The 9,906-nt window shown below is 27.9% G+C and overlaps 2 protein-coding genes across 2 annotated transcripts in view; one reads left to right on the top strand and one right to left on the bottom strand.

Moving 5' to 3' along the window:
* Positions 1–513, bottom strand: part of LOC107844995 (homeobox-leucine zipper protein PROTODERMAL FACTOR 2-like) — a 10,583-nt gene extending 10,070 nt beyond the window's left edge. Inside the window, exon 1 of the mRNA XM_016689298.2 lies at positions 403–513. The gene's annotated coding sequence lies outside the window, so the exon portion shown is untranslated. The remainder of the gene's footprint in view (positions 1–402) is intronic.
* Positions 514–3,491: 2,978 nt separating this feature from the next.
* Positions 3,492–6,398, top strand: LOC107844080 (exopolygalacturonase-like). Its single transcript, XM_016688576.2, has 4 exons — positions 3,492–3,623; positions 4,603–4,902; positions 5,022–5,543; positions 6,150–6,398. The coding sequence occupies exons 1-4, from the start codon at positions 3,492–3,494 to the stop codon at positions 6,396–6,398; spliced, it is 1,203 nt and encodes a 400-aa protein (XP_016544062.2).
* The last annotated feature ends 3,508 nt before the right edge of the window (positions 6,399–9,906 follow it).

The raw sequence follows: 9,906 nt of genomic DNA, 5'->3' as shown, positions 1-9,906 counted from the left end.
TATAATCTGAGAAACTCCTTAAAAATAGCCTCCGACGAGCACATTTCTAAGGAATTTTATGAGATATACGCGTGTTTCTAGCAGTTATAACGCAATAATAAAACGTCAAAAAAGAGAAAATTTAATAATGATTTGAAAATGAAGAACTATATATGAACAACAACAAACCAGTGTAATCGCACTACAACTATTCATGAGAATAAAAAAAACATCATAACGCTATCGATATATATAAATAATCTGAGAAACTCCTTAAAAATAGCCTCCGACGAGTACATGTCTAAGGAATTTTATGAGATATACGCGTGTTTCTAGCAATGATAACGTGATAATAAAACGTCAGAAAGAAAAAATTCAATAATGATTCGAAAAATGAAGAACTATGTATGAACAACAACAAACCAGTGTAATTGCACTAGTGGAGTCTGACGACTGAGAAGCGTAGAATGTACGCAGACGTTATCCTACCTCGTAGAGATAGAGAGTGTGTTTCTGATAAACTCGGGATTAAATTAAGAATTTATTTAAATGATGTAAAACTTATAATGAAAAAAGTATACTTCATAATAGGCATTTTTGTTAACAAAATCTTTTTTTCCTATAAAAACTCTCTATATATTTTATTTACTGATCAATTCTGTTATTTATTTATTTTTTTGTTGTAAGAAGTCATGTAACTACAATAACATTATATTTGTGATAAATTATAAAACCAAATTTCCAAATATTTTGGATTTTTTTGGTACATTACAAAAGTTAGTTTGGTTGATTTATATATTTAAAATGACTTACCTATAATAACAACCTAACTATTGTAACAATATTTGACTATAAAATGGGCGGATAATTATACTTAACGGTTGACTTATTGGTTATCGATTTTTAAATGTACTAATTCATTAGTCAACATATAAGATAACGGTTGGTTTGATATCAGAATAACAATTAACAGACGGTTATCGGGTGGTGTATCGAAGGTTATCGATATGTCCTTCATTTCTTCACCGACTAAATTGTTTGTTTATATTGCGATTCATCTATTTTTTTAATCGATTCTGCAATCTCGGGGTTTGTATTTTATAAATTCCTTTCTCATAGTAAAATGATACTATTTTTTTAAATTTTTTTTATATTATATGTTTTATATAATAGCAATTCGATCGTAGTAAAAAGATTATCCGAACAAATAATATCGTTACAGAGAGATTTAACTATATTTAAACTACCTAAAGAGATTATTACGGTTTACATTCATAGGCTTATACTTAACTTATTTTAATTAATTTTAATTGCTTAAGTTTTTATTTCAAATTTCAAGCACAATATATATTTTTTAAAAAATATAGAGTATGTTAAAAATGGAAGGAAAAACAACAAGAAAATTGAGGAAAAGAAAAAAAAAAAGCTATAACAAATCAATTTTTGATTTTTAATATATGTCAAACTTCCACTAATTAAGCTAAATTTTTAATCATTTATCTTTGAATTATGGACAAATTTTAAATGCATATTTTTAAATAATTCTACAATCTCTAAATATATATTTTTTTAAAAATCAATCAAATTGTTTTTAAAAGATAGCAGAATATTTAATTAGGGAAGTATTATTATAATAAGAGGCATTTTAAAGCAGGAAAGACTTATAAAAAGCATGGATAATGCCATTTTCCTATTTTGTAAATGGAATTAAATAATCTATTAAAATGTTGAAAAAGTCATCTTTTATTTTTGTTCTGGGCAAACAACATAAATCCCAACAGTTTGGAGCTTAATTACAGAAAATTTTGGTATTTTTTGTTATTATTGAAGATTCCGATTTTCGATATATCAAGATTCATAATTAGCTCCCGATACATCCAACGAAGATACATTTTTTCTTTGTAAAGATACATAATTAGCTCCCGATATATTTTTACGATCTTGGGTATGTCGAAATACATAATACATCCAACGAAATACATTTTTCTTTGTAAAGATACATAGTTAGCTCTCGATATATTTTTTTGATTTTGAGTCTGTCGAAATACATAATTAGTTTCCCGATACTTCCAACGAAGATTCATAATTAATTGAGAATCAGTGACACATGCAACACTTTGATGACATGTTCATCTGAAACTAATATTTTTGATTTTCGATGGAAATTATGTGTTTTTTTTTTCTAATTACAACAACAAAAGAAAAAACAATTCTTAAAAATTTTAATAATATTAGATATGTACTTGCAATTTTAAAAGTACAATGAAAATTTGATAATACAACAAAATATCAATAAATTCAATATAATCTGACAAGTGGAGTCGGGAGAGGATTTCTCCGAAGCAGTTTTGAAAAAAAAAATGAAAGTGAAGAAGTCGAGTTAATTTCACAAGTGATCATTCAGCTTTATGTTTATTAAATAAAAGTCATTTTTCTTTTTTTCTTTTTTTTTGGGCTACATAAAACTCATTAAACTTATGGGTTATCACATTAAATTCATTTTTCTATTTTATACCACATAAAAGTCAATTAACTTTTAAATTTATTACACTTAAGTAATTTTTTCTATTTTTTTTGTCACAAAAAGTTATTTAATTTTGTGTAATTTCATCTAATTCTTTTATTTTGTGTTACTAAAGTAAATATAGTCACCATAAATATCATGGTAGTTTCTTTAATAAACTATCAAATCTAAAGAAATATCTTTGGTAATTAAATCCAAAGGTTTTTATTTTTATATTTTATAATACTAAATTAAAGAAACAAATTAATGAAGCTAAGAAACAAATCTAAATTTATTATAATTAATTCATTTTTTCTAATTTGTTTTTGTCACAGAAAGTTATTTAATTTTGTCTAAATTAACTAAAGAGTAAATTTCATCTATTCTTTTATTTTGTGTTACTATATTAAAAATAAATAGTCACCATAAATATAATGGAAGTTTCTTTAATAAAAATAACCTTACCATGATATTAATATAAGTCACCTATTTCACTTTATTTTCTTACTAAACTATTAAATCTAAATAAATATCTTTGGTAATTAAATCCAAAGTTTTTATTTTTATATTTTATAATACTAAATTAAAGAAACAAATTAATGAAGCTAAGAAACAAATTTAAATTTATTACACTTAATTCATTTTTTCTAATTTGTTTTTGTCACAGAAAGTTATTTAATTTTGTCTAAATTAACTAAAGAGTAAATTTCATCTATTCTTTTATTTTGTGTTACTATACTAAAAATAAATAGTCACTATAAATATAATGGTAGTTTCTTTAATAAAAAAAATAACCTTACCATGATATTAATTTAAGTTACCTATTTCATTTTCTTTTCTTACTAAACTATTAAATCTAAAGAAATATCTTTGGTAATTAAATCCAAAGGTTTTTATTTTTATATTTTATAATACTAAATTAAAGAAACAAATTAATGAAGCTAAGATTAATTAAGGTGTATATAAACACAAGTGAAAAAAGCAAAATATGTAACATATTATAAAGTAAATGGCTTCAAAATATTATTTTGAAATAGCCTTTATATTAATTCTTATTTTTATGTGCACTAATGGTGATGATAAGGTGTTTAATGTTCTTGATTATGGTGCTAATACAGATGGAGAAACAGATAATAGTAAGGTGATAATTAACAATTTTACTTTTTAATACATTTTTAATTATTGTCAAAATCATTTTGAGTAGTTTATGATGTTAGTAGGTATGAGTGCTTTGTTTTTTAGTTAGTTTTAGTAGTCATATTGATAAGTCTGTAGTTTTTTGTTCTTGAAGTTTTGGTGATAATTGCTGTTTCGAGTAGATCTATCGTAATATTATTTTGTGGTAGTCTTATTTTTGTTGCTATATATGTTGTTTTATGATTACTTATTGTTTCTTGTTCTTATATTACGTCTTTTTCTAGATTGCTTTTGTCTGAGTCGAGATCTATCAAAAACAACATATATACTGGTAGTGGTACGGACTCAGTGGCGGAGCCACCTTTGCTCCAGGGGGTTCATCCGAACCCCATTCGACGAAAAATCATATTATTTTTATACTATTTTTGGATGGTTAAAAATATTTTTTATGCATATATAGAAGATGTTGAACCCACATCGACGAAAAATTATAATGTTTTTATACTATTTTTAGATGGTTAAAAATATTTTTTATGCATATATAGTAGATGTTGAATCCCCTTGGACGGAAAATTCTACTGTTTTTATACTATTTTTAGATGGTTAAAAATATTTTTTACGCATATATAGTAGATGGTGAACCCCCTTCGACTAGTTCGTCTATTTACTTCTAAACCCCTTAAATAAAAATTCTGGCTCCGCCACTGTACAAACTGGTTTTTGCATGATCTAATAAATAAGAAATTTTTCATATTTTATCGCCTTCGACTTATCGTTTGTATGCTTTACCCTTCGTAGATCTCATTCTGCCCTTGTTGACTTGACACTCCCCTGAAAATATACTTGTCATGTTTATTATTTGCACATAGCATTCTCCTTATTACCAAATTTTTTAAAATGGTAATTATATACATGACAAAATTATGTTTTTTAATTAAATTATCTAATTAATTAAATCTATTTTTTTTAATTAATTATTTAAGGCATTTTTAAGTGCTTGGATGGATGCATGTCAATGGGATGGACAAGCAAAATTATTGATACCATTAGGGGAATATATGTTATATGCTACAAATTTTAGTGGACCATGCAAAGGTTCATCAAATTTAAATTTTCAAATTCAAGGGAATATTAAAGCTCCAATTGATCCAAAATTATTTTGCAATAAATCATTTTGGATTTCTTTTCAAAATGTTAATAGTTTAGAGATTGAAGGTGATGGAATTTTAGATGGACAAGGGGCTTATGCTTGGAACAATTCCCAATGCAATATCCGTCCTTCGGTAAGTTTTACTTGTCACAGTTTTCTTTCTGACAGCCAAAACGATATAAGTTTTGATTGATTCAGTAAGATTAATTATTTTATAGCAAGAAGTTATTAACTAAATTTTTTTTTTCCCAGACATTGGCATTAGATTTTATCGAAAATGCAATTGTGCGCGATATACATTCTATCAATAGCAAGGGTTTCCAAATCGACGTATTTAGAAGCAATAATTTGACATTTAGTCACGTTAACATAACAGCCCCAGGCGATAGCCCTAACACCGATGGTATTCACATAGGCTTCTCCACAAATATAAATATTTTTGATTCCGTCATTGGAACTGGAGACGATTGTATATCTATGATCGCGGGTAGCCAGCACATCAACATTTCAGGGGTCACTTGTGGTCCTGGTCATGGTATAAGCATCGGTAGCTTAGGGAAGCTACCGAATGAAGAAGTTGTCAAGGACATACGCGTCAGAAACTGCACTCTCACCGCTACTCAGAACGGGGTCAGGATTAAGACCCGGGCACCATCAGATTCTGGCAGCGCTACGACTATAAGTTTCGAGGATATTATCATGAACGATGTTAGAAACCCTATATTTATTGATCAACATTATTGTACATCACGTCCTTGCGAAGCGATCAATGAGGTACCAATTGCATTATATTTCACTTATTTTCTTCAAAATTATCCGAGTAAAGCATCTAGTATCCCCTGAACTACGACCAAATCTGCTACGACACACTCCAATTTCACTGGGATTCTATTATACCCCAGAACTACGTGACACCTTTTGTCAAACTTTTTAGCTAACACGACACTCTTCACGTGACCCTCATTTTATGTAAATGAAGGTGTCACGTCAGCACAAAAGGATGACAAAAGTCCGTTAAAATTGAGTTCAGAGTGGTAATAGGACCCTTGTGAAGTTGGAGTGTGTCGTAGCATCTTTTTTTTTTGTGGTTTCTTATCCGATGTTCGGTACCCGCGTTGGAGCCCGACTAATTCGGATTCACGCCGGATTGGGCTCCATTCGGGGGGTGGCGCTCCCTATCAGGGATTTTTTCATACCCAGGGCTCGAACCCGAGACCTCTGATTAAGTGAGGAGCAGCCTCATCCACTGCACCACATCCTTTGGTGGTATCGTAGTAACTTTGGTCATAGTTCCAGGGTACTGAAAGCGTATCTCAAATTACTTCAATGTATATTCTTTGTATATCGTATAAATGATTGTATCATTCTTTATTTTTGTAGGAAAGCTCAGTGCAAATCAAAGATGTGACATTCAATAATATACAAGGAACATCAAGTTCAATAGTAGCAATTACATTAAATTGTAGTGCTACATATCCATGTAAAGAAATCAAATTTAATGATATTAACTTAGTATACAATGGCCTTGATGGACATGAGATTTCATCTTGTGATAACGCTGAGGGGACTGCAACAGGCAAGGAGGTGCCTCCGAGTTGTTTAAAGTCGACTTCTGATTCATCAGCCTGAGATTATTATTATATTTTTGGAAAACGTTATATATGTTGTTATTTAAAAATCTAGAAAAAAAAATTGCTCGATTTTATTATTATTAATATTAGTTCTATGAAATATGACATGCATCATGCTACTTTGGGATTTCATCAGTGTTTGAAATTAGTAACATTAGTATTTGTTAAAATATAAATTAATAGAACATTCAAACTAGAAACTATTAACACTTATTTAATTTTGGAATATTCTCTAATTAAATACTTCTTGATATTACTAATTAAATCCTCTGCAACTTCTTAGTTAGTGAGGCTTTTATTTTTTTTATTCTCTATTTTCCTATAAATATTTTAATTTATATTATGATAATTTATATTAAATTCTCTTATAGTATGACTCAGTAACTTTATCCGTAACTCCAGAATTTCCTTCAAATTCCATACAAATATTAGCTTGAAAAATATTTTTACCCCTATTTTACTAGGGTGTTAAATATCTAGCTTCAAAAATTACCATGAGGTATATATATAACTAAATATATTAAATTATAATTATTAAAAATAAATTGTTGAATAAGAATTCTATTTAGCTAGAGAAGGGGTGTAAATGTGTCCTTGAAAATAACAAATGATATCATTATATTATTTAAATGTAGAATTTCTTATATTACATTAATTAAGGGTGTAAATCTTGATTTAAATATTTAGGAAGATTATTTATAGTTGAATCATATTATAAGGATATTTTGATTTCTTAAAAATTAATTTAGAAAGTGATTTTCTTTTCTTCTTTTTTGTCTATTAGATAAGGTCAACATTATATAAAAAATCTTAGTAAAGGATATTGTGTGAAGGGCAATAATTTAATTTGGACTCATTATCATGAGATTAATTGATTAATATTCCTTAATTAGTTAATGATTAAAACTTTGAAAACTCCATTTTTCTAACTATACTTAATATTTTGGAACTTCATATAAATATGCATATAACTTAACCAGACATCTTGAGTTCAATTGCTCTTATACGACGTCAATTCAATTGGTCGATGAATAATGAACTCATTCCTCTATTTTTCTTTATTTAAATATTATATACTTTTATTTGTGTTATAATTCAAACTCGTGATGTACACCTATCGTGATGTACACCTAACCCGAAATCATGTAACTATATATAACACTCAATTTTATTTAATTTATTAGAAATTAAATTTTCAAATTATTAAAATAAAAAAAGGTGTTGTCTAAGCACAACATGAAGTGGTTATACATCCTTTTCTCATGTGTCACATATTTTTAATGTTCAATAATGTGAGTAATATTTGGAAAAACAATTATTATGTGAGTACAATAAGATTTGAAAAAGCCCCCACCCCCACCCCACCCCCACCCCCCACCTCAATATCACAATATCAAAATTACTTTAATTTTGTATTTTTATGAATTTATACAAAATTTAAATCTAAATATATAAAATACATAGGGAACATAATGAATAAGATGTTTGCACACAAAAATTCTAAAATGGAAAGTGATAAATACTTTACATTCTAATTTCAATGTTTAATTTTTGTCCTACAATTCTAGGATGTAGACAATATGAATTGATTAAACTTTTGTGTTGTTAGCTTCAATTATAAATAATTTCTTCAAATTCTTGATAGAGAAAATGGTTCGAAATATGTCTAAATTTTAGCGAAATTTGCTGTAACACGACTCAACTTTGCGAGGGTCCTATGACCCCCCAAAGTTATTTTTTATTGTATTTCTATGGCATATATTTGCCAGCTAGACGACTGCGTGAATACACACGCATTGAGCGCGTGAAGGTCTGAAGTGGTCCGACTAAACAAATATATGCTACAGAAACACGATAATAAATGGTCTAGAGGGATCATAGGAACCCCGCAAAGTTAAAACGTGTTACAATAAATTTGATCAAAGTTTAAATATATTTCAGACCTTTTCCCCCTAATTATATGTAAGAGGTATTTGATTCAATCATCATTATATTAATTTATTCACAAATGAGTAATTACTAATTACATACCTTTTAGGAAGTAGTAATAAATAAATATTTATCCCTTCTTAATTTTTGAAAATAACAAATATTTTAGTCTAAAATGCCAAATAAAAAGGACAAGAGATAGTATTAATTAAGAATGGATAATGACATGTTAATAAAACAAATAACAACAATTAGAATGGAACTTTTTGTTGATACATCATCTTATATACTAAATTAATTAATTAGTCATAAGTTTCTTAAATATTTGTTTAATTAGAAAAAAAAAGTTGTTATGTCAAGTAGTTATTATACACTTGTCTCTAGCTTAAGTCAAGAATATAATCACATCCAATTATAAGGTCTTATGAGTTGACAATCACTAACTAATTAAATAAATCATTAATTTTGTGATGATAATTATCACTCATAAATATTTAATTATTTTTTCATAAAGATGTTATGTAACCCAAACACATCTAAAATAAATAACTTTTGTTTAAACGTGACTTCGTTATGAGTCGATCGAATTATTACAATCGCTCGCACTAAAGCAGATTTGGGAATGTATCTGAATCGCTATTTATTGACACGACGTGTAACTGATTTGTTGATAGTAACAAACTTGACTAACGCCTATTATTCTTTTTGTCTGGTCAATTTTATAAATATATTATTATTTGGGATGTTACATTTTTTACAATGATTTCTCCAAATTTTTTATTTTTTATTTAAATGTCAATTTTATTTAAGAATTTTTTTAAAAAATCCATGGTAATGTGTTTTAACTCCAATTTTGAATCATTTAGTTTCACATAAATTGAAATATAGATAAGAATAAATACAATGAATTTCTGAGAAATTTGTACAAATTATTATTTTATTATGAAGAAAGCTCAAAAAAGAAAAGAAGAAAATGACTAATGAAAAAGTCTAAGTCAATTTAATGAAACCATTTCAATATATAAAATTAAGATTAGCAAATAACAACATAGAAAATAAGATTTGGCAAATCTTTGTTTCCACTAATCTAATCCTAAAATTATTAAAGGTCAAATCTATTTTTTTTCTGTTGCATCTTCTAATCTTCAACTCCCCTATGGCCCACAATCAAGATTCCATAACACCCCACCCCCACCCCACCCAACCCCCTCTGGCGAAAAATTATACTATTTATATATCACTAAAATTATATTTTATGTATATATAATAGATGTTGAACCCTCTTCGACTCATTTTCTTCAAATTTTGAACTCCTTTCATAAAAATTCTGGCTCCGCCTCTGCCACCAACCCCACCCCCACCCCGCCGAACCCTCTTTGGCAAAAAATTATACTATTTATATATCACTAAAATTATATTTTATATATATATATAATAGATGTTGAACCCCCTCCGATTCGTTTTCTTCAAATTTTGAACTCCATAAAAATTTTGGCTTCGCCTCTGCCACCACCCCCACCCTAACTCCATCCGCCAGGGGCGGAGTCAGTCTTTTATAACAGGGGTTCATCGAACCA

This window comes from Capsicum annuum, chromosome 10 (genome assembly GCF_002878395.1).
Source record: "Capsicum annuum cultivar UCD-10X-F1 chromosome 10, UCD10Xv1.1, whole genome shotgun sequence".
NCBI lineage: Eukaryota > Viridiplantae > Streptophyta > Magnoliopsida > Solanales > Solanaceae > Capsicum > Capsicum annuum.
Note: the sequence above shows the minus strand (reverse complement) of the source record. Positions and strands in the feature narration are given on the sequence as shown.

Bases quoted from the DNA above. Each gene is read 5' to 3' on its own strand.
- LOC107844080 (XM_016688576.2), top strand. From the start codon at position 3,492: ATGGCTTCAAAATATTATTTTGAAATAGCCTTTATATTAATTCTTATT. The intron at 3,624-4,602 runs GTGATAATTAAC...TAATTATTTAAG, and splicing joins GAGAAACAGATAATAGTAAG to GCATTTTTAAGTGCTTGGAT. The intron at 5,544-6,149 runs GTACCAATTGCA...TTATTTTTGTAG, and splicing joins CTTGCGAAGCGATCAATGAG to GAAAGCTCAGTGCAAATCAA.